The sequence below is a fragment of the Callospermophilus lateralis genome, chromosome 18 (assembly GCF_048772815.1).
Source record: "Callospermophilus lateralis isolate mCalLat2 chromosome 18, mCalLat2.hap1, whole genome shotgun sequence".
Taxonomy (NCBI): domain Eukaryota; kingdom Metazoa; phylum Chordata; class Mammalia; order Rodentia; family Sciuridae; genus Callospermophilus; species Callospermophilus lateralis.
In genome coordinates, this window is record NC_135322.1 from 11281758 (window position 1) to 11306628 (window position 24871).

A 24871-nucleotide genomic window follows, 5' to 3' on the forward strand; every position below is an offset into this window, starting at 1 on the left:
TTAAATTAAACATTACGAATGCTTTATTATCCGATTATCTTAAATTAAAACATTAGCAAGAAAAATAACTGAAAAGAAAAAAAAGGAAGATGAGCTAACAAAGCATCCTGTTACAATTCTGTTCTCTTTGGACCGGTGGCTCCGTCTGGGAGATTAGCTTCCTTTCCCACAGCCAGCGACACAGCATGTCTGTCTGTGTCTAAACTCTCTCCGTCAGACTTGGAGAGTTTCTTCTTATGTCTTGTATTTATCTTCCTGAATTTATTTGCAGGCGTTTTTTTTTTTTTTCCTATGATGAATAAACACGAACCTTTTTGTATCTTGTTTGCGAACTTGGTGTTGCTTATATAGAAGAAAGATCTCGATGGGGAGACAGTGGGTGATATATTGTAAAAGTTGAGTTTGGACTCTCGAATCAGATTCCCTGATTTGAGCTCTACCCCAACAAGACAATTGAGGGTGAGTTGCTTAATGTCCCTGGGCTTGTTTCATCTTCTGTAAAGTACAAATAATGGTTCCATCTTGTAAGACTGATGTGTATCTAGACATGTAGATATGTACACACCTTGCTTGAAACAATGCCTGGCACATAACGGTTTCATATTCAATGGTTTTCTAAACTCTTCTTTCTTTTACTTATTTTTTTATTTGTTCTTTAATATGTTTTAGATATACACGACAGTAGAGTATATTTTACACACTAGACATACATGGAGTACAACTTCCCATTCTTGTGGTTGGACATGATGTGGAGTCACACTGGTCATGTATGAACACAGGGAAGTGATGTCTGATCATTCCACTGTCTTCCCTTCCCCATCCCCCTCCCTTCTCTTCATTCCCCTTTGTCTAATCCAATGGCCTTTTATTACCCCCTGGACATTATTGTGTGTTAGTATCCACGTATCAGAAATAACATTTGGACTTGGTCTTTTGGGATTGGCTTATTTCACTTAGCATGATATTGTCCATTTCCGTCCATTTACCAGCAAATGCCATCATTTTATTCTTCTTTATGGCTCAGTAATATTCCATTGTGTATATATACCACATTTTCTTTATCCATTCATTGGTTGAAGGGCACCTATGTTGGTTCCATAACTTAGGAATTGTGAATTGAGTTGCTATAAACATTGATGTGGCTGCATCACTGTAGTATGCTGATGGTAAGTTCTTGGGTATAAATGGAGGAGTGGGCTAATTGGGTCAAATGGTGGTTCTATTCCAAGTTTTCTGCTTTCCATAATGGTTGTACCAATTTGCCAGAAATGTATGGTATACCTTTCCCCCCACATCCTTGCCACATCTAAACTTTTCTTGATGTTTCTTTTAGTTAATTCTCTTGGGTCTTTGGGTACTAGCATTTGCTAGCAATAGTAATTTCATATCCTCTGAACCCAATGGTTATAACATATATCTATTTTGTATTGAAGTTTTGTTAACAACAACAACAACTCTCTTTAGACAGATACTGAATATTGAGGGCCAAAATGAAATGATGATCTAGGGTTTGCTTCAAAATCACTGTGGGATGAGGAGAGTGGAGGTTATGGTCTGAATTAATCAATACAAGTAATAAATTATAGGATATAGATTAAGAATATAGATAAATAGTGAGTATAGCCATCACCATGGCTACTCCTCCATCTTCATGGTTCCCATGTGAAACTCTTATATAAGCTGTTTTTTAAAAAAGTATTTAAAATTTGTTTTTCTGTGCTTCATGCATCTGTAATGAACTTGAACCCAGGATGTGGCCCCACAGCTGCACTCGAACCCGGGACGCGGCTGTCTGACTGCTCTGCTCACTTCTTTTCTCGGCCCCTGGACCCTGTTGCTTGCAATTCACAGGTTCCTCAGGATGTGGTCTTCCTCCCTAAAGATTGGAACCACAGACAGCCTGGGGCGCTTCTATCAGAGACCTTTTGGGCCTGGCAGAAGCGTCCCTGGCCAGGAAAATAGGTAAAATAAAATTCTTTGATTTGTTCCAAATTTGGTCTTAGCGTGTTTTCGGAGCCGTCGCCTCATAACATGGAGACCACAGCCCAGGCGGGGCCCAGAGGAAGCGAGATTGAGTGGCAAATTATTTAAGTTGGATGACAGGCTGTGGGGGCTTGTTAGACTCATTCTACAATTTTATTTTGAAATCTGCAAGATAAAAAAGTTAAAAGACAAGCGCTGTTGTTTGGGTCTTAAGTATCCCTGGAAGGTTAAAGGCTCGGTCCCCCGAGTGGCAGCGGAGGGGTGGAGCATTTCAGGGGTGTCCCGTGGGAGGTGGTGGTTTTTTTGATACTGACGGTGCAACCCAGGGGTGCTCTGCCACCGAGCCACATCCCCAGCCCTTTTTATTTTTATTTTGAGACAGGGTCAGGCTAAGTGGCTGAGGCGGTTTCAAACATGCGATCCTTCTGCCTCAGCCTCCAGAGCAGCTGGGGTCACAGGCATGAGCCATGGTGCCTGGCCCTACTGGAGGCCTTCAGCATGTCGTTGGGAGTGAGCCGTCGGGGGGATCATGGGATCCAGCCCTTTCCTCCTTTCCTCTTTTGTGCCTGGGCCATGAGGTGAGCAGTTTTACTCTTATGTGCTCCTGCCAGGTTGTGGGGCTTTGCCACGGGCCCCAAAGCAAAGAAGCCAATTGATATGGATGAACCCTGCAAAGCTGCGATGCCCAAACGACACTCTTCTCTTTATAAATCTCAGGTGTTTGTTCAAATGATGGGATGCTAACCCGGTAAGTGACTTACTTCAAGGCAAGAACCAACATCACAGTTAACGGCCAACATTAGCAACACGCCTGTTAAAAGGAGAACACATCTGAAAACAGGAGCCAACCCCATCCAACAAGAAAGAGAAAATCCAGGTAAAAATACTGCTCAGGAAAAGATAGACTTATCGCCTGCAGTTGCTTGTTTCACTTGAAAAGCCAAGAGAATCAACTGGAATTCCATAAGAATTAAAACATGCCAGGAGCCCGGGGTTGTGACGCAGTAGCAGAGCACGTACCTGGAACGTGTGAGGCACTGGTTTGATCCTCAGCACCACATAAAAATAAAATGAAATAAAATAAAGGTATTATGTCCATCTACAACTCAAAAGTAAAAAAAATAATAATAATAATAAAGAAATCCTAACAGGTTAACCAGACACAAAACAAATATATATGTACATATGTATTTTTAAATAATCAACCACAATGACCAATAAGAAGCTTTTCATATAAAATACATTTAAAATAGCCATAATTTTTTGTTGTTAAATGTCAGAATTTAGGCGAAGTAAAATGCAGGAATGCTTTGAAAAGCATTTTGAAAACAAAACAAAATATCGTATCTTTATACAAGAGGGGTCCAGTTTTCACTTTCTCCCCGGTGGGCTGGAAGTGCCACCACAGTGACCACAGGGTAAGGAGGTTGGTGAGATGTTACAGTGTGCAACACAGAGCCAGGGACCCTCAGTCACTCAACAAATGTTTAATGATCATCTGTTACATGCCAGGTACCTTTTGTTGTTGTTTTTGGTTTTTAATTGCTGGGAATAGAGCAATGACATAGACCCAAATATTTTTTTCCCCAGAATTTTATTTTATTTATTTACTTTGCAAACACTCTACCACTGACTCCAGCCCAGATCCAAAATCTTTTTCTTTATAAAATTGACATTCCAGACAGATAAACAAAAGACCAAATAAATTCCTGAAATGTAGTGTTGGATAATAAAAAGTTCTCTAGAGAAAAAGAATAATAATAAAGATGTGGCAGAAAGCAGGGGCATGAGGGACCTGAAAGATTTGATTGGAAATTTATAACGGGGGTCAGGCAATGCCTCCTAAGAGAAAGACTAGCACCTGAACACCAGGGTCAGAACCACGTGATCTCCGAGAGAAACTGCCTGTCCGGCAGCAGCAACCTGTGCAAGGGCCCTGTGGTGGGATCTTCTTAAGCTAATTGGAGAAGAAAGCGGCTTGGAAAACAGACTGGAGCCGAGGAATAGAGGAAAGTAGGGGTGGGGGGGGGAGAGGAAAGGGGAAACAAATCCTTAGGGTCTACAGCTAGAGAAAGACCTCAATTTAAAATACAATAAAAGGATTTTTATTTTACGAAGTACAAAAACATCACATTCTTGAAGGGTCCTCGACGGTAACACGGGCAGTCCTAAGTCTCCCAGCAGGGGCCCAGCAGGGTCCCCGCTGATGCCATCGGATGGGCGACTCCGCCGAGCGTTTAAGCCCGGCCAGTCGGCCACTAACCGCACGCCACTGCCCTAGCTCGGTCTCCGGGTCCGGTCCTCTCCGAGCCCCGCAAACGTTGCGGTTGGTGCAAACCCTGAACCCCTGTGCCGAGCTCCGGTTCCGCCAGACCCCGCCCACCTTCAGAGGAGCGGGAGCCCCGCCCGCCTGCCGCTGAGGCTTCTGGGACTTGTAGTTCCCGCTCTCCGCGGCGGTGCACTTCCGGGTTCGGCCAGAGCGCAGCCATTGTCCCGCGCGCGGACGCCTGTTTAAGGCCCCGCACTACAGCCCTTAGGAGCTAACTCGGAGCGGCCTTGTGGATGCTGACTAGGGGAGGGACCAGATTAGTTCAACCCGTCTCAGAGGTGACACAGAACCGAGGCAGGGGGCTGCTTAACCCGAGAGCGTCCAGTCACAGAGCCGTGCGGGGAACTGAGGCGGAGACTGGCTGGACCCGAGCAGCGGGCCCGGACCCCAGGTCGGTGGGGCGGGGGCGGGGCAGTGCTTGTCTGATACGCGCATGCGCAGGGCTCCGGCGGGAAACTGGAAGAAGTGATGAGTGGGGGTGGGCGTTCCGGCCTCCTAGTGGGTGGTGGTTTAGCCTCGGTCGCGGAGGTTGGTAGAGACTTTGAGGCTGATGCGACTGGACTCAGCGCGCATGCGAGGATTAATCAGGCGGGGTTTTTATTTGGGTAGGTGGATTCCCAGGTGGGTGAGAACCGGGCAGGGATATGGGGGAAATCTTGAGAAATCCAGCCATCCAATGCTATGCCTGTTTAGTGGCTGGCTTCCCGGTGCCCAGGTTGTTGAAGTACTGAATCGCAGATTCTGGTTCCTGGAGGGAGGGGCTGTGCCACTGTCCTTACACCCCTGAGCAAGGGATTCTGGGCAAGTAGCTCTGGGACCTTGGGCAGACACCGTTCTCGCAGGCTTGGGGACACCCGTGCTTGGTGGAGAGACCTTGTTGGAGTTGCGGGTTCTTCCCCAGGAGAAGCAATGTTGTTCAAGGAGCTCTAATAGGCAGCAGAGTTCCAGGTTGAGGATACCAGGGGCAGGCTTTGGACAGAATGTTCCTGCACACACTGGGGGTATCTAATGGGAAGCAGGAATGGGACTGATGATCCTGGACCCGTGTAGGATAGAGCAGAATTCTAGGACATTCAAATTCTTGGAGATGCTGGGTTGTCGGTACAAAATCAGCCCAGGAAGGACTGAGCTGCAGCAGCTGCCATCAGATGGACAGCTGTGTGGGGAGGAAGCAGGATGCTACTAGCATCAGTATGAAGTCGGTGTTGCCAGAACCTTTGCTTGGGCCACTCTGCTTGCAGGCATGAGAATGCTTACGTTGGTAGAGGGACAGAGTCTAGTCTGCAGACATGGGTCTGGAAGGGACTGACTGCATGATAGTCAGGCTGTCATGTTTGGGCAGGAGGAGATGAAAGGATCCAGTTTCCAAAAAAACATCTGTAGTTGGGCTTGAGAACCCCCAGGTGGCAAGTGCCCAAGTCCTGGGACTGATTCTGGAGCAGTGCTCAAGCTACTGCTTAGATATTCTAGTGTTTTGACTGCAGACAGGCAGTGGGGCAGGTGACCCCACTCCTGTGGGGAGGCCGGTGAGTGTCTGAGGTATCCCAGGTACTTTGAGATGTAGAGTGAAGGATGCACGTTCTCATCTCAGGAGCATGGACTCCACAAGGCCCCACAGTGGCAAAGGGCCTGGGTCTCGGTGAGAACCTGCTCTGTATATGTGTGGGTGTGCCATGGAAGCAAGGAGCCTAGGGGGTGGCCTCTGTGTAGTGGCTGCTGGGATGGAGGCCTTGAGCGAGAATCTGGAGAGATGAAGTGGTGTGTAAGGAGAGATGGAGCGGGGGTGGGTGGGGGGGGAATGGGGTACATTATGTGGGATTTGCCAGGGGCTCTCTAGTCTCAGATGCAAAGACATCCGATTGATACAAAGACAACTGAGTTACTGAGGTGCACTTTCTGGGCCTGGGAAGTGCTGCCCTTGACTGACATGTGCTGGCATCTGCCAGAGGTTCCCAGTCCTTAAGCAGACTCTGTTGCAGTTTTAGGCCCAAGAACACGCAAGTTGGCAGAAGAACCAGGTCAGAGCTACAAATTCAGAGCCCAAGAGGGTGTTGGGTGAGCATCTGTGTAATGGATGCTCTGGTAGGACAGTGGTGGGACCCTGACCTGGCTGCAGGTGGACTCTGAACATATGCTTTGACATTTGAGCAGGAAAGGGAGGCCATCTTCAAAGAGTTGCTGAAGGCCAGGCCAGGCTGCTGGTCCAAGACAAAGGACCTGGTTTGAGATTGCAGATTCAGGTCCAGTGGGCAGAAGGGTGTGTACTAGGGGGTTCTCCAAGTGGTAGGTGTTGCCAGAACCCAGTGGAACAGGAGGGACTGATCTATGCTGCAGATTTTGGTGGTAGGCAGAAGACCTGTTTTGCATGAGGTGGGCTTACAGTTAGGTGGTAGTGGAGGAGCTGGGTTGGAGCTGCAGAGGCTTGGCCTGCAGAAGGACTGAGGGACTCTTGGGAGGAAACCTCTAGGAGCACACTTGACATGGGGAATGCATCCTGGGATTGGTGGCTAATCCAGGGGCCAGGTTGGTGTTGGGGACAGCAATGCCAGCAGATGTGCATGGGCACGCTGTATGATGCTGTACTCAGGCCTTGTCCTCTCAATGCAGTTCAGTACCTGGCCGTGCCTGGAGGACAGTATGGAAGGGCAGGATGAGAAGCCCCCAGGACCCCTTAAGGCCTGCACACAGGTGAGTGGAGCCACTGTTCCCCCAAGAGCTCCAGAGCTTGCTCCTCCTTGATCCCCACAGGCTTACCCTCTGGATACTCCTTATAGCATTTTAGGTGTTTTGGAGGCTAGGAAGCTTTTTTTTTAAAAAAAAATTTTAAATATGTTTTAATTAGTTACAATGACAGTAGAATGCATTTATTTATGCACTTTGATATACATAGATGGGATATACTTTCTCATTTTTCTGAGTCTACATGTGGCTGAATCATTGGTCATGTAGTCACATATATACATACAGTAGTAATGTCTGTTTCATTCTACTATCTGTCCTATCCCCACATCCCCTCCCTTCCCCTCCCTTCACTTCCCTGGACCTAATCTAAGGTAACATTATTCTTCCCTAGTGCCCCCTGCCTTATTGTGAATTAGCATCTGCATATTAAAGAAAACATTCGGCTTTGGTTTTGTGGGATTGGCTTATTTCAGGTTAACATAATATTCTCCAACTCCAAAAATTTACTAGCAAATGCCATAATTTCACTGTGCTTTAAAGCTGAGTATATATACCACATTTTCTTTATCCATTCATCTCTTGAGGGACACCTAGGTTGATTCCATAGTCTAGCTATTGTGAATTGAGCTGCTATAAACATTGATGTGGCTATGTCACTATAGTCTGCTGATTTTAAGTCCTTTTGGTTTAAACCAAGGAGTGGGATAGCTGGGTTAAATGTTGGACCCATTCCCAGTTTTCTGAGGAATCTCCATACCGCTTTCCATAGTGGTTGCACCAATTTGCAGTCCTACCAGCAATGTATGAGTGTACCTTTTTCCCCCACATCCTTGTCAACATTTATTGTTGCCTGTATTCTTGATGATTGCCATTCTGACTGGAGTGAGATGAAATCTTAGAGTAGTTTTGATTTGCATTTCTCTAATTGCTAGCGATGTTGAACACTTTTTCATATATTTGTTGTTCAGTTGTATTTCTTCTTCTGTGAAGTGTCTGTTCAGTTCTTTAGCCCATTATTGATTGGATTATTTGTTTTTTTGGTGTTAAGTTTTTTGAGTTCTTTATATATCCTAGAGATTAATGCCTTCTCGGAGGTACATGTGGTAAAGATTTTCTCCCAATTTGTAGGCTTTCTCCTCATGTTAATAATTGTTTCTTTTGCTGAGAAGAAGCTTTTTAATTTGAATCCTTTTCATTTATTGATTCTTGATTTTATTTCTTGCGCTTTAAGAGACTTGTTAAGGAAGTCAGATCCTAGGCCAACATGGTGAATATTTGAGCCTATTTTTCCTTTATTAGGCACAAGGTCTCTGTTCTAGTGCCTAAGTTATTGATTCACTTTGAGTTGATTTTTGTGCAGAGAGTTAGAGGTTTAATTTCATTTTGCTACATATTGATTTCCAGTTTTGCTAGCACCATTTGTTGAATAGGCTATCTTTTCTCCAGTGAATGTTTTTTTAGCATCCTTGTCTAGTATGAGAGAACCATATTTATGTGGGTTTGTCTCTGTGCCTCTATTCTGTACCATTGGTCTACAAGTCTATTTTGGTGCCAATACCATGCCACTTTTGTTACTATGTAGCTCTGTAGTATAATTTAAGGTCTAGCATTATGATGCCTCCTGCTTTATTTTTCTTGCTAAGAATTGCTTTAGCTATTCTGGTTCTTTCATTTTTTCCAAATAAGTTTCATGATTGCTTTTTCTATTTCTATGGAGAATGTCATTGGGATTTTAATAAGAATTGCATTAAATCTGTATAAAACTGTGGTAGTATGGCTATTTTAACAATATTAATTCTGCCTATCCAGGAGCATGGGATATCTTTCCATCTTCTGAGTTTTTCTTCAATTTCTTTCTTTAGTGTTCTGTAGTTTTCATTGTAGAGGTCTTTCACCTCTTTTGTTAGATTGATTCCCAGGTATTTTATTTTTTTTTTGAGGCTATTGTGATTGGAGTAGTTTTCCTAATTTCTCTTTCAGTGGATTTATCGCTGATGTATAGGAAGGCATTTGATTTATTGGTGTTGATTTTATAACCTGCTACTTTGCTGAATTCATTTATTAGTTCTAGAAGTTTTCTGGTGGAATTTTTTGGATCTTCTAGATATAGAATCATGTCATCAGCAAATAGTGATAGTTTGAGTTCTTCTTTACCTATTTGTATCCCTTTAATTTCTTTTTGTTGTCTAATTGCTCTGGCTAGAGTTTCAAGGATGATGTTGAATAGAAGTGGTGAAAGAGGACATCCTTGTTTTGTTCCAGTTTTTAGTGGGAATACTTTCAATTTTTCTCATTTAGAATGATTCTGGCCTTGGGTTTAGATAGCTTTTACAATGTTGAGATATGTTCCTACTATCCCTAGTTTTTCTAGTGTTTGAACATGAAGGTGCACTGTATTTTGTCAAATTCTCTTTCTCCATCTATTGAGATGATCATGATTCTTGTTTTTAAGTCTATTAATATGATGAATTACGTTTATTGATTTCTCTATGTTGAACCAACCCTGCATCCCTGGGATGAATCCCACTTGATTGTGGTGCACTTTCTTTTTAATACATTTTTGTATACGATTTGCCAGAATTTTATTGAGAATTTTTGCATCTATGTTCATCAGGGATATTGGTCTGAAGTTTTCTTCCCTTTGTGTGTCTTTGTCTGGCTTTGACATCAGGGTGATACTAGCCTCATAGAATGAGTTTAGAAAGGTTCTCTCCTTTTCTATTTCATGGAATACTTTGAGGAGTATTGGTGGTAATTCTTCTTTGAAAGTCTTGTAAACTTGGCTGAGAATCCATATGGTCCTAGGCTTTTCTTGGTTGGTACGCTTTAGATGGTGTTTTGTGTTTCATTACTTGAAATTGATTTGTTTGAATCATGTATGAGCTTCTCATTCAGTTTGGGTAGGTGATATGTCTCTAGAAATTTGTCGATGTCTTCAATATTTTCTATAAATTTTCAAAATAGTTTCTAATTATCTTCTGTATTTCAGACATGTTTGTTGTGATATTTCCTTCTTCATCTTGTATTTTAGTAATTTGAGTTTTTTCTCTTTTTCTCTTCACTAGCATGGCCAGGGGTTTATCTATTTAATGTATTTTTTCAAAGAATCAACTTTTTGTTTTGTCAATTTTTTTCAATTGTTTTGATTCATTAATTTCAGCCCTGATTTTAATTATTTTCTGTCTTCTGCTTTTGGTGTTGATTTGTTTTTCTTTTTCTAGGGCTTTGAGATGTAGTGTTAGGTGATTTATTTATTTTATTCCTTTAATGAATGCACTCAAAGCAATAATCTTTCCTCTTAGTACTGCCTTCATAGTGTCCCAGAGATTTTGATATGTTGTATCAGTGTTCTCATTTACCTCTAAGAATTTTTTTCTTCATTCTTATTTCTTCTTCTATCCATTCATCATTCAGTTGTGTTTTATTTAATCTCTTTGTTACAGTAGTTCCTGTTTTTAATTTTATCATTGTCTTCTAATTTCATTCCATTGTGGTCTGATAGAATGCAGGGTATTATCTCTGTTTTTTGGTATTTACTAATTTGCTTTGTGGCATAAGATATGGTCTATTTTAGAAAAGGAGCCACGTGCTGCTGAGAAGAAAGTATATTTGCTCGTTGATGGATGAAGTATTCTATATATGTCTGTTAAGTATAAATCATTGATTGTATTATTTAGTTCTATAGTTTCCTTATTTAGTTTTTGTTTGGAAGATCTGTCCAGTAGTGTGAGAGGTGTGTTAAAGTCACCCAGTATTATTGTACTGTGGTCTGTTTGACTCTTGACATTGAGAAGGGTTTGTTTGATGTACATAGATTCTCCATTGTTTGGGGCATAAATATTTATAATTGTTAAGTCCTGCTTATATATAAGAAGTATGAAATGTCCTTCTCTGTCTCTTATGATTAACTTTGGTTTGAAGTCTACTTTATTTGAGATGAGAATGGAAACCCCTGCTTGTTTATGTAATCCATATGCGTGATAATTTTTTTTTCCATCATTTCACCTTCAGCCTGTGGATGTCTTTGCCCATGAGGTGAGTCTCTTGAAGACAACATATTGTTGAGTTTTGCTTTTTAATTCAATCTGCCAGACTGTATCTTTTGATTGATGAGTTTAGGCTGTTAACAAGGTTATTATTGAGATACGTTTTGTATTCCCTGTCATTTTGATTTATTTCTGGTTTTTGATTTGTCTTGGTTTCTCATTTGGTTAGACTGTCCCTTTAGTGTAGATCCTCCTTTTGCTGGTTTTCTCGTTTTTCTCTTGCCCCCTCTTTTTGGGAACTTGAGGCCGGGACCTGGGGAAGCCACCTGATGCCCAGAAGAAGGTATTCCGTGTCTGTGTGGTCATTTTGTGTCACCCCAAATTTACCTGAGTGACCTCGGTTCAGTAGCCCGTGGTGTCTGGGGGCTGCAGTCATCAGTCTCATTTCTGTTCCTGTTCTGTAAAGTAAGCAAAGAAAAAGTGCCCTTTTATGACAGAAAGAGGTGATTGTTGAACAGAGAGGATCATTTTTAAATACCCTAGAGACGCAGAAAGTGGGCTAAAGGCTTTTCATTCTGTTTATATGTCCCCAACTCTGCACTTGTCCCTAATCCTATCAAGAATTCAGAGAGGGCTGGGGATGTGGCTCAAGTGGTAGCGCGCTCGCCTGGCATGCGTGCGGCCCGGGTTCGATCCTCAGCACCACATACAAAGATGTTGTGTCCACTGAAAACTAAAAAATAAAATATTAAACAAATTCTCTCTCTCTCTCTCTCTCCTCTCTCTCTCTCTCTCTCTCTCTCCCTCTCCCTCCATCTCTCACTCTCTCTTTAAAAAAAAAAAAAAAGAATTCAGAGAACTTTTTTTTTGTGCTCTTCAAAAATATACAGTTTTTAGTATAAAATTCACAACCCCAGGGAGAGGTATAGAGATATGGAAGTAATACCAGGGGACAACTTTACTGGTGCAGAAAGGGTCCAATCAAAACAGGAAACATGAAGGGAAGAAGAGCTGAGGCTCTGTGCTATCTGGGAACACTTCATGGAGGAGGTGGCGTTTGATCTGGGGCTTCAGTGAAATTAGACTTTGAAGTGGGACAGTGGAAAGGGGAGGGGTTTGTATCATGCCATCAGCGGACCTAAATGAGTTTGCTAAACTCTTTTACCATTAATTTTTGCATGGGAAAAAATAGACACACCACTCCTTCAGAAAAGTTTGGGATGATTTTGTGGAAACTGGGATGTAAATGCAGGAGGCATTCCTAAAACACTCAGTAATTCAAAGTGGACAGAACCTAAGGGAAAGGTTGGTGGTGAGTGTGTGTGTGTGTGTGCGTGTGCACGATGTGACAAGCTGGCTTTGAGCATTGAGTTTATTGTGAGGAGGTTCTGGAAGCTGATGCATTGAATTTTCTGAGGAGAAAAGGCACCAATAGAGGTTTCCTCTTGCCGCAGTCCGGCTGCAGCAACATAACCGGGGGGTGACGAACAACTTGTGTAGATTGATACAGCAGGAGTGGAAGCCCTTTATTGTAGGACAGGAGGGGTATATATACATTCCACACAGCTTATCTTAATTAACATAAACTAGATATAGCAGTCAACCAATAAGGAATCTCCACACTTAATGGCTCGCTGGCGATACTTCACAAACCACTCCCTCTGGCAAAATGCCAGGCGCCATCTTGACTTGTTTACAGACCCTAACATTCTCTAGTCAGAGGAGGGACTTGAGCTTAGTAGTGATTTGGTACCTTCAGGGACCATGGGGACAAATGTGAAGGCTCAGGTAGCATTTCATGTCCTTTCTCTTGTTCTCATTCTATAGCCAACACATTTACACCCAGCTCCTTTGCACCTACTATTAATTAAAACACATGAAACCAGGATAAACAGGACAGAGAAGGTCTCAGCTCTTAGGAAGCTACTCTAGAGGAAGAGTTGGGTAAAAATAACTGTGGAATAATTTGTGTGATGCAAAGGGTCTTTGTTCCTGCCAAGTACCTGCTGAGCAGGAAACATTGTTTCTCAGTTATGTTTCTGAACTGACCTTAGCTGTTCCTAAACACACACACACACACACACACACACACACACACTTAACTGAAAGAGTGTGAAATAATTTAAAATACAAGCTAGTGTTTATAGTTTTTCTTTTTTTGAGTAACTTTTCTCATTTCCCAGGTAGAATTAATTAACATGTGGCCACAAAATTGTTAGAATTCAACTTCAGCCACTTCGGTAGCAAGAAAAGACATGTTTGTTGTCGTCGCACTTTAGAAATGTTGATTTTCATGGAGGCTGTTTCCATGATGGATAGGGCAGGTCCAATAGCAGTTTGGGGTCAAAGCCTGTGGCTCTCTTAGATCATCTGTGGCTTTGTTGTGGTTTTGGCATTGTGAATTGTGTTCAGTTTTGCTCTTTGGTGTTTTAAGCCATTTTGTAAGGCCATGTAACAACTTGCATTTCAGCCTTTCTGTCGGCTTGTGCTGTGGTGGTGTAAGTGGCTGGCTCAGTGCTCTTGGCACTGGGCCTTCTTCCTGTTGCAGCAGCTCCTGCTCTTTGAATACTCATAGTTAACCTCAGGACCTGCCCAGGAAATAGACAGGGGCGTGTTTAGATTTGGAGAAATCCTTTCCTGCCTCTACGCACTAATACTAGCCATTTTACATAATCCTCTGCACTATAATAGTGAAACTATTTCTAGATGGTTAGGGTGTTATGGTTTGGGTATAAGGTGTTATCCCCCCAAAAAACTCCTGTGCGAATACAGGAATATTCAACAGTGAAATGATCAGATTATGGGAGCTGTAACCTAATCAGTTTGAATGGGCTGACTGGATGGTAACTGGGCAGGTGGGGCATGGTTGGAGGAGGTGGGTCACTGGGGTGGTTTGCCCTGAGAGATGCATCTTTTCTGTGACTGCTTGCCCTCTGCTTCCTGGCTGTCATGAGGTGAGCAGTGCTCCTCCATACCCTGCTTCCACCATGATGCTGCTGCACCTCAGGCCCAGAGCAGTGGAACCAGCTGACCATTGACTGAACCTCTGAACCATGGGCCCACAAACGCTTCCTCCTTTAAGTTTTTCTTCTCAGATACTTTGGTCACCAGGTACTGAAAAGCTGACTAACACAAGGGAAATAACTGGCACACCTCTGGGAAAATACAGCAGTTTGTTTCCTTTCAGTTTCTGATTCAAGAATCAATAGCACTTGCTTCCAGTGTCAGAAGATTTGAGAGGGAGAAAATATACATGAATGGACTGCCACTTGACAGGTCAAGTTATTGCACCCTATAGAGAGAAACTTGAGGAAGATACAAAGGAATGATCTTGTTTCAAGGTGATTTTTCAAGAGAGAAACACTTTTGCTGGTTTCTGGATATTTAATGAAAGAATAAATGCTTTTGAAAAACATTGATACAGTTTGAAATGCACAGTGGTCCTCTCCTCAGTATGACTCCTTCAAATAATAGCTGCTTTAAAAAAAAGTTTTAGATGTAGATGGACACAATACTTATTTAGTTATTTATTTTTATGTTGTGCTGAGGATCGAACCCAGTGCCTCACACATGCTAGGCAAGTGTTCTACCACTGAGCTGCAACTCTAGCCCAAGTAGCTGATTTTAATGCTTTGGAGAATGTTGTTTTGATAATTGCTCAAAAAGTTTCCTCACTGCAGTAATGAAATTATTTACTCAGAAATAATTTCACTATTGCAGTGGGAAGGAAGTGAAAGTAGCTAGCATAATGTGCATAAAGGCAGGAAAGGATTTCTCCACCCATCTAAACACACCTGTGAATATCTACTGCACATACTGAAGTTTATGAATATTCAAAGAGCAGCATATTTATATGTTGTAAAATTCAATTTATCTTATATATATTGTTAACTTTTCACTCAGTGCTATATTATAGACATCTTTCTATCATTTATTACATGTAAACCTGTTGGATGCTAAATAGCATTTGGTTATCTGGATGAACATAATTTATTTACTAGCTACCTACTAATGGATATTTAATCCTCTCCCGTTTTTGCTATGATAATGTAACCTTTTAGTGAGTACTCTCATACTGCATCTGAATATGCTTTCTGTTGTTTCCCAAGGATACTTACAAGTAGATATAAAGATATTGATATAGTTAAGCATATGTATAATATATATGTGTATACATATATATAAAACAAAATGTATAAGTATATGTAAGCAGTATGCATGTGTGTATGCGTGTGTGTGTGTGTGTGTGTATAGTTTTTTCCCCAGATAATTTTATTTCTTCTTGGTTGAATTGCAATCATGTTTTCCTTTGTCCATTTTCCTGATGAGGCTACCATTTTCTTACTATTTTGAAGAAATATACACATACATACATACATACACATACAAATATACACACGTATATGCTGTAGTCCATTTTATTTCTTTAAAATTTCATGATGTGGAAATTCAGGCAGGGCTCAGCTGGAAGTGCTTTTGTTCTGAGTAGTACCTGGGGTCACTTCTGCATTTAACTGCCAGCAGGGCTGGCCTAGAAGATGCACAGAGATCTCATGCTCACTGGGGTCTCAGTGTTCCTCCAGGTATCCCTTCTCCCCACAGGGTTAGCTTGAGAGTACCTGTGGGAGGGAGCAGACATTGGGAGGTGGGACATGTTGAGACACATGGTATGTCAAGTCCTAGTGATTCAGAGTGGGAGCTCTAAATTGTGACTCAGTTCTCTGTTTTCCTTTTTCTCATTTGTTTTGACTTCTCAGGACTCTCTCCTTCCTCAAGAGATTATCATCAAGGTTGAGGGAGAAGATGCTGGGTCACTGGCCATCCCATCCCAGGTGAGGTAAAAAAGGCCTTTCTTTACACTGAGAAAGGTGACTGGTGGGTGGTCAAGGCCAAACTGAAGCAGGCTGGGAAGTGAGTGGAAAGAAGTGGAGACAAGAATGGGCATCCTTTCCAAGAAATTTGGTTGTTTTCTGAAAGTAAAAGCTGCACAGATATTTGAGATTGAAAGATTTTTGTTTATTTTTGAAGGATTGAAAAGATTTGGCTCTACCTAAATGGTTACAGTGGAGAAAAAGAAATGTAACAATCAGGAGACAGGAGATGAACTATAATGCAGTCTTTGGTCAGTGCTAGAGGAATGAATTTGGTAAATCTGAGTAAATTGGCTCCATATAGGGAGAAGGATTTACACAGGAGGAATGAGGTTGGGGGATTCTCTAAGGCTCTTATTTTTCTCTGTGAGAGATCACATGAGCATGGGGACGGGAATTGGAGTGGAGAGATGTCTGACAAGCATGGCAAAGTCTTAAAATAGTAATTTTGGATTATGATAGAAAAGGGGGCCCTAGTAGGTCTAATAGAATTTCTGCTCAATCGGAAAGGATTGCACAGAGGCAGTGACTATTGTGATACTCTAGCCAGCTGCTTTGGTGGCTTTTTTCTCTGGTATTTTAAACCTCCTTTCTCTAGATCGGAGATTGACATTCAGATTCATTTAGTTTGTAACTAAATTCAGTGGACCATTTAGTGAAAACTCCACAGGTCAAGGGAACATTTGAAAGAGAATTTTAAAAAATAGCAAAGAGAAAGATTAAAATGACTCTAAAGGGAATAATTAAGATGGAAAAGATAAAGAGAGCTCTGGGTAGAGAGGAACAGAATAAGGACTGGCAGGTGCCATAGTAGACATTTCAGTGGAGGAATTGGTCCCACATCATCAAATAACAAGATTAAAGGGGGAAATGGAGCAGGTAGAGAGGAGCAGTCTGCTGTATTGCATGGCTGTAGTAGGTGTTGGAAAATCCTCAGATCTGGTGTATCAGCTTAGGAGTGAGCTACTGAAAAGCAGTTCCAGGATCAGAGAGCTGGGCTAACCATAGGAACTGATGACTGATGTGACAGTCCCTGTGTCATGCCAGCTTGAGGTTGCATCCCAGCTACCAACCTTAGGCACAAATATGCATGTCTCTTAACTTTCTTGATCTTCATATGAAAAATGGTGCTGCTAATAGTATTTTCTCACAGGAGCCTAGTGAGAATTAAATGTGACCTGTTAAGACACCACCTGACACCACATCTCGGGGGGTTCAGGAGGTTGCTAGGACAAAGCTCCAGGGAGTGAGGTAAATGGCATGATTTCCCCTGTAACCAGGAAGACACATCCTCCTCTTTGTGCCTACATTCCTGGGAGCAGGACCATCCTTAGTTTTTGAGGCCTCTGAAGGAGGGGATGGATGGGGAATGGTTGGTAAAGAGATTGCAGCTTCAGGAGTTTATTGTTACAGAATTCTGAGGGCACAGTTGAAGAGTTGGAGAAGTTTTGAGGAGCAGGAAGTTTGGGTAGGTGAAACAAGAATTAAGTGGAAGCCAGGTGTGGTGGTGCGCACCTGTAATCCCAGCACCTTAGGAGGTTAAGGCAGGAGGATTGTGAGTTCAAAGCCAGCCTCAGCAAAAGCCTCAGCTAAGCAACTCATGAGACCCTATCTCTAAATAAAATACAAAAAATAGGCCAGGGATGTGGCTCAGTGGTTGAGTGCCTCTGAATTCAAACCTCAGTCACACCCCCCCCCCCAAAAAAAAAAAGAATTGAGTGGAAGTATAGAAAAGCCATATTCGCTATTGATGGACTTGTTTAGATGGGTATATGATACATCTTGTGTGATTCAGGTGAGAAGCGAGGACTTAAATCAGAATTTGGGTGAGAGTTATTCGGAGATATTAGAAAACCTTTTATACCATTGATTCATTTATTGCAATAAGTTAGTACATTAGATTTAGTATATTTAATATCTACTGTACATTAACACTATTGTTAATCACTGGAATCACATTTGCAAACTGTAAGTACCCTCTTCCTGTCTTCATGGATCATGGCCTAGTGACACAAATGTCTGTTTTGCAAATGATGAGAAATTGTGGTGGGTCTTAGTGGAAATCCATAGACCTTTGAGAATGGATAGCTAGTATGTAGAGAGAGGGGTACTAATTTAGTCTACTTTTATTTATTTAATACTTGAAAAATCTTAACACAAATGGTACATATGCTAAACTGCAAAGGGGAATGTTAATTAAAAGGAAGCATGGATTGATTGATATTGATTGTGAAACAGGAACTTAAAAGATCAATTTTGTTAACATTTGTGTCCTGTAAGGAAAATCAAAGGAGACACAGAGACAAGATGCAGAGGCAGGAAAGGGAAAGAAAGAGTGGCTCCCCTCCAAGCAGCTGCGTTTATTTGTATCAAAAGTAACCCAGCTCGTTAGTGCCGTGACTACATTATTGTTTAGTATTCCTTTAATCCCAGGTGCTGGATACCTGAGGTCAAAGTCCAGGCTAATTAAAACCCAGAGCCCTTTTCTCCAAGGATATTACCATAGAAATTAGAAATTGCACCTGTATAGTTATCTTACTAGCTTCAAGGAGAAACTGTGGGGCATTCCATGCATGGGAAACAGAGTGCCAGTTCTCCCCCCCACCCAGAGTTGCTCACCAGAGGAACCCTTCCCTGTACATTCCATGGTCAGAATACCTACAGTGGGCCCTGACTTAGAAAAATGCTTATACAGCAGCATTTTGCATATAGTTTCATGGGATTCAGGACCAATGTATCTTATTCATGAACCACAGCTTAAGATCACAGTGATTAGTCAAATGTCCTTGGGTAAGGACAGGTCACCCTCAGCACTTTTTTTTGGATCAAAATTTCCGCCCAGTAGTCTTGGAAACAGGCTCTTTCTTGCTTAGAAGAGGCAGCCCAAGAGACTCCATTTATATGACAGTAATACAGTGACATCTCCTAACAGAAAGTCTTGCCCATAGAAATAGAAGTGTTACCTGAAGACTAAGGTCTCATGATTAAAAAGTCACATTGACTGTCTTTTAATATTTATTTAAGAGTTCTCAGACTGAAGAGTCGTAATAGTAACTGCAAGCCTTTGCTGTTTGTTTAGTAAACTTTGCTTATGGTTTTTTATATAGCATCACAGTTAATTCTTTCAGCAAACCAATGGTTTGGGTATAATTATGCCTAATAGTGATGGAATAAATTCACCATTAAAAGAGTTTGTGAAGGGCTGGGTGTAGTGATGCAGGCCTGTAATCCTAGTGTCTTGGGAGGCTGAGGCTGGAAGATTGCGAATTCAGAGCCAGCCTCATCAACTTAGTGGGGCCCTGAGCAACTTAGGGAGACTCTGTCTCTAAATAAAACATTAAAAGGGCTGTGGATGTGGTCCAGTGGTTAAGCACCCCTGCGTTCAATCCCTGGTAAACCCCCACCTCCAAAAAGAAAAGATTACAAAATGACCAAAAACTATTTATATGTATGTATTCACATACATATGTGTGTGTTTCTGTGTGTAGATATATCTAAGTTGATACCTAGTAAAACTTCTCAGAATTCAGAATTCTAGTTCAGATTTATACTCTATAATGAGAAAACCTAAGTCTCTTTTCTTCTGAATTCAGTGCTATTAAACCTGTACATAATGCTTTTCATTAAGATTTATATTTCATTCTCTGTCTCAGGTATTAGCAAAGTCCAGCTTGTGGGCAAATCTAGCCCACTGCCTGATTTTGTAAATAAAGATTTATTGTGATAGTTAACACTCACTTGTGTATTTTTTGTAATTGCTTTCAGTTGAATAGTTGTGATAGAAACTGTGTAACTTCCATAGTCTAAAATGTTTACTATCTGGCCTTTGACAGAAAAAAACATTTTTTTTTTTGAGGATTTGGAAGGAATTCATAAGTCGGAATTCACCATACAAAATTCAGAATTAATGTTGTTTTATAAGGTGGAAAGAGAAAATAATTTTTGTTGTTTCTTATCTGGAATTCTTTTTCGGGGTTGTAAATACAGATCCAGCATCCAAAACCCAAAGGCACCCATACACCTTGACTATAATCCTTTGATGCTGACAATCTCAGGACAACTGCCAGGTTATCAGATTTTCCTACTAACATCTGTCAAACATTTCCTTCTCCATGAACATTGAAAGGAAATGATGCCCAGCTGAGCAGGAATGTGTGTCCTGTTTTAGGAAGAAGTGAACTTCAAAATTGTAACTGTGGACTTTACTCATGAGGAACAGGGTACTTTGAACCCTGCTTATAGGATCCCAGACAGAAGTGTGATCCTGGAGAACCACAGGAACCTGGTCTCTTGGGGTAAGTGTATCATCTTCCTTAATGAAGCTGTGTCTCTTTATTTTCACATTCCTGTTAAGAGCTGTGGGTTCAGCAGCCAGAAAGATTTTTGTCCAAACATAGGTTGTGTTTGTGCTTCTAATTTCTAAAGAAGATAAAATTTGATTTGTAGGGTAGAAAAGGTACAGTTTCTTGGGCTTGAGCTTGTTCAGTCTTAGTGATTGCTAAAGTCCAAAGCTTGGGACCAAATTCTGCAGTGATTCTCTTTTGTCCCAAGCCTGGAGACTCAAAGTCCCATATATCTTTCCTCAACAGCTTTTCAAACCAGACACAATCTCCTAATTGGAGTGAGGAAAAGAGTATAAAAAAAACTTTCTGATGCACATGTCCATTTGAGATCCAAACACATAGAGATCATTGTAGGTGTAGAGGTTTGTTTGAAAAATCCCTGTAGGAGATGCCACATTTTTCCCACTCTCCTGGTGGACTGTACATATGACCATTCTTTCTAGGTGTACTTTTCATTGTTTTACCTAATAACCACCAAGGCCTCTGTTTCTGAGCATCCTTTCTTGGTTGGAATCACAGGAATCCATGGGCCATATTATAAGATATTTAGGGAACTTGGATAATAGTGCCTCATTCCTTTTTCTGGGTTCATAAATGTAGTTTACATATAGACTATGGTAGTAGGTTTCATGCCTCCAGTAATTCCTAGTAATGTAGCTTCTAACCTGTTCTGGTGAATATATGCCTGGAACGAATGAGTGTGGGGATGACCTTCTGTTTCTTTGCTAAGGATTGCAAGATGAGGCTGAGATTCTGTGTAGAAAGCCACTCCTAAGCTATTTAGCATCTTCACTTGGCCTTGAGCCAAGGAGATTTCAGTCTGGCATTGCATGCTATTTTGTGGCCCCTCTCACTTATTGGATTATGCAATGCATATGACTTCAGTCTTTGCTGGGCTAGGAAGGCTGCTCTCATACTTCAAAATTTGGTGTGACCCATTGAGCCTGGACAGCCCACCTCCTGCCTTATTTGGTGAAGAACATTCTATGGATAACCTTTGACGTTTCCCCATGTATATTAAAGCAAACACAGGCTCCTGCTCTCTCTCTCTTCCCAGTGTGGAAGCTGGACCTCTAAGGTCGTAGAGACTCCCTCCCCACTGCTTTCCAAAATTACTTCCTGTGTAGTGTGGTTTCTTCACTGCTTCTTTTTCTTCACTCAGTTTTACAGCCAGCCCACCTCACACAGAGAAGACCCAAATTCCATTGCCCACACGGGACTTGGGTAAGAATTCTGTATTTTCTGCATAGGTAATCTTATTTTGGAATTGGCAGGTACTTGGTATTAAAAGTCTTGCTCACCTAAGATTAAAAATAGTTTCATTTGAATACCCTGTTTTACTATTGGACTGTGGGAATTTGGTACTTAACTGCTTATTTCCATCCTTTTGCTTTTTCAACCCAGGTTTTAGGTCCATAGCTGATAACAAATCCAGTTTTTTCATATTTTTCTTATTAGCTTTATTCCTCTATTTGAGCTCTAACATTTTTGTCTAGGATGTCTTATTTTGCTTTCTTTCAGACTTGGCAACTGCACTTGGAAGGAGAGAATCAACTTCAAAACAGAGCATTTTTGATGTGGAATCATCCCCTGGAGTAAAGATAGAAAGGTTGACAAGAGATGATCCTTGGCTATCTTCATGTGAAGAAGTTCATGATCATAAGGATCAGTTGAAGAAGCAACAGGAAAAGCAAGAGAGACTTTTTCAGCAAGTGGCAGTCACTCAAAAGAAAGCTATTATTCATGAGAAGATTTGCAAAAGTGATGAACTTGAGAAGAGTGATCTAAATCCCAGCCTTCTTTCACTCCCAGTGATACCTATAAGAAACCATTTTCATAAACATTTGTCACATGTTAAAAAATCTCATTATAATTCTGTTGTAAACAGTCATCGGAAGATTAATGACAGTGAGAAATCATGTGAAAATAATGAATGTAGAAAACTCCCTCAGAGCATTCACCTTATTCAGTTTACAAGAACTCAAAAAAGAGATAAGTCCTATGAATTTAGTGACACTATTCAACCTTTTAGCCACAGTGCATCCCTAAATATACATGAAAAAATTTATGCAGAAGGTAAGACCTTTGATTTTAAGGAATGTGGGCAAGTTTTGAACCATGACATATCCTTTAATGAACAGCAGAAAATTCCTGTTGAAGAGAGTCAGTATAAATGTAGTAAAACTTCTCAGAATTCATCCCTTGCTCAAAATATGAGAAATAATTCTGAAGAAAAACCTTTTGAATGTAATCAATGTGGGAAAGCCTTTAGCTGGAGCTCACATCTTGTTGCACATCAAAGAACTCATACAGGGGAGAAACCTTATGAATGTAATGAATGTGGAAAATCCTTCAGCCGGAGCTCCCACCTCGTTTCCCATCAAAGAACCCATACAGGAGAGAAACCTTATAGATGTAATCAGTGTGGGAAATCCTTTAGTCAGAGCTACGTGCTTGTGGTGCACCAGAGAACTCATACTGGAGAGAAGCCTTATGAGTGCAACCAATGTGGGAAGTCATTCAGGCAGAGCTACAAACTTATTGCACATCAAAGAACACATACTGGAGAGAAGCCCTATGAATGCAGTCAGTGTGGGAAATCATTTATCCAGAGTTATAAGCTTATTGCACATCAAAGAATTCACACTGGAGAAAAACCCTATGAATGCAATCAATGTGGAAAATCCTTTAGTCAAAGTTATAAACTTGTTGCACATCAGAGAACTCACACAGGGGAAAAACCTTTTGAATGTAATCAGTGTGGAAAATCTTTCAGCTGGAGCTCTCAGCTAGTGGCACATCAAAGAACTCACACTGGAGAGAAACCCTATGAATGTAACGAATGTGGAAAATCTTTTAACCGCAGTTCTCACCTTGTTATGCATCAGAGAACTCATACAGGGGAGAAACCCTATGAATGTAATCAGTGTGGGAAATCTTTCAGCCAGAGTTATGTTCTTGTTGTGCATCAGAGAACTCATACTGGAGAAAAGCCCTATGAATGCAGTCAGTGTGGGAAATCCTTCAGGCAGAGTTCATGTCTTACTCAACACCAGAGAACTCATACTGGAGAGAAACCCTATGAATGTAATCAGTGTGGGAAAACATTCAGTTTGAGTGCTCGACTTATTGTACATCAAAGAACTCACACTGGAGAGAAACCATTTACATGTAATCAGTGTGGGAAAGCTTTCATTAATAGCTCTAAACTTATTAGGCATCAGACAACTCATAATGAAGAGAAATCCTAGTTTGGAAATTTATTCCATTTTTTAAAAATTTATTTTAAGAAAGTGCATTTGGTGGGAAGAACTAGTATAAAATGATGCATGTGGAAAACCTTTTAGTTAACCCTCTTTTATTGTATATCTGGAAATCCATTTTCAAGAAAGGGAGAAAGCTGTGAACTACATATTTTAACTTAGCAATTCCATGAGCAATGTCACACTTGGCCCTTATGTACATCCTACAGATGTAATAAATACTGACCCTTTTCCTTGCAGATAGCACTCAGACCTGAATCTGAGAGAGAAAACCAGTTAGGTAGACCTTTCTCCCCTCATAGAGTAAATGAAATGCTTGTTGTAGAGAAGATTGAAAAAGTGTTGTAGTTTGTAAAACTTAAGGCTGGAAAACAGTTTTTCAGAGTATCATTCTACCACTTAAGTTCTCCATTAGATAGTTTGGGATCTGTTTTGTATGGTGCTTTGTTACAAGTGAAGATTTTGTAAACATTAGGAAATTGGCCATGATATGAAATGAAAAACAGACAAGAATACAGAAATTTTCTTTTCTAGACCATTATGATGTTTATGTATAGATCATAATTGAAAGGGATTATAGGTGCATCTAATTGATATGCATCTAATGTCAGGTTTTCTTTGTTTTCTGGAATTTATGCTGTTTTGCTAAAACAAATGATATAACGAGTAAAAGTTAGTCAAAAAACGACACAAGGCACAAAAATTACCACCTTGTTTGACCATTTAGGAAAGACTAAACAGCCAGATAGCAAAGATCCCTCAGGATTCTGAAATTCCCATTTCATTTACCATGAGTAGGCTGCTCCTTAGGACTTGGATTCCCAGGAATATTCTTTGTTGAAAATAATTCCTTGGGAGTAATGCATAATTGGAATTTAGACCAGAAAGGGTCTGTATGAGCAGTTGAGAACATGTGGGCAGTACAGGGAGTGAATGAGCTTATTTTCATATATTCAGAGCAGTATAAAGGAGCCCTGTTTCTAAGTGGGGTTTTTCCTCCCCTTGTTTGGTATTATTGTTTTTTCTCTGGAATGTGTTCCTAATGTGAGGGTCCCCTGAGTGTGTGTGTGTGTGTGTGTGTGTGTGTGTGTGTGTTGTGCTACTCTGGCTGAGTGCTCTTCATTTAAATTAAGCCTGCAAGAATGCTTTCTAGTCAAGCAAATTTTGTAGGTACTCTTCAGTTTTTAAGATTTGTTTCACATACCTTCATGACCCTTGTCCCTGAATCATGAATTCTGATCCTGTAAGTAATCATGTGCCTAAAGCCGCTGATCTTAAATAATAACAAGATAAATGGAGAGATGAGAGCAGAAAATAGAGGTAAATTCTTTGGAGAAAAGGAAGAAAACCTAAGGTGATATCTGGTAGGGGTAATTAGTAACATTCTGTCCCCATGAAATGACCCTTGGGAACC

At 41.1% G+C, this 24871-nt stretch overlaps 1 protein-coding gene across 1 annotated transcript; it reads left to right on the forward strand.

Annotated features, from left to right (window-relative positions):
- Positions 1-4691: 4691 nt before the first annotated feature.
- Znf180 (zinc finger protein 180) lies at positions 4692-23445 on the forward strand. Its single transcript, XM_076838205.1, has 5 exons — positions 4692-4703; positions 6920-7000; positions 15738-15812; positions 20020-20146; positions 21716-23445. The coding sequence occupies exons 2-5, from the start codon at positions 6950-6952 to the stop codon at positions 23443-23445; spliced, it is 1983 nt and encodes a 660-aa protein (XP_076694320.1). The 5' UTR covers positions 4692-4703; positions 6920-6949.
- The last annotated feature ends 1426 nt before the right edge of the window (positions 23446-24871 follow it).

What these genes read in the sequence shown, in the direction of transcription:
- Znf180 (XM_076838205.1), top strand. Translation starts at nt 6,950, where the DNA reads ATGGAAGGGCAGGATGAGAAGCCCCCAGGACCCCTTAAGGCCTGCACA. An exon ending in CACTGGCCATCCCATCCCAG is followed by an intron (nt 15,813 to 20,019) that starts GTGAGGTAAAAA and finishes GTCCTGTTTTAG; the next exon opens with GAAGAAGTGAACTTCAAAAT. An exon ending in CAGGAACCTGGTCTCTTGGG is followed by an intron (nt 20,147 to 21,715) that starts GTAAGTGTATCA and finishes GCTTTCTTTCAG; the next exon opens with ACTTGGCAACTGCACTTGGA.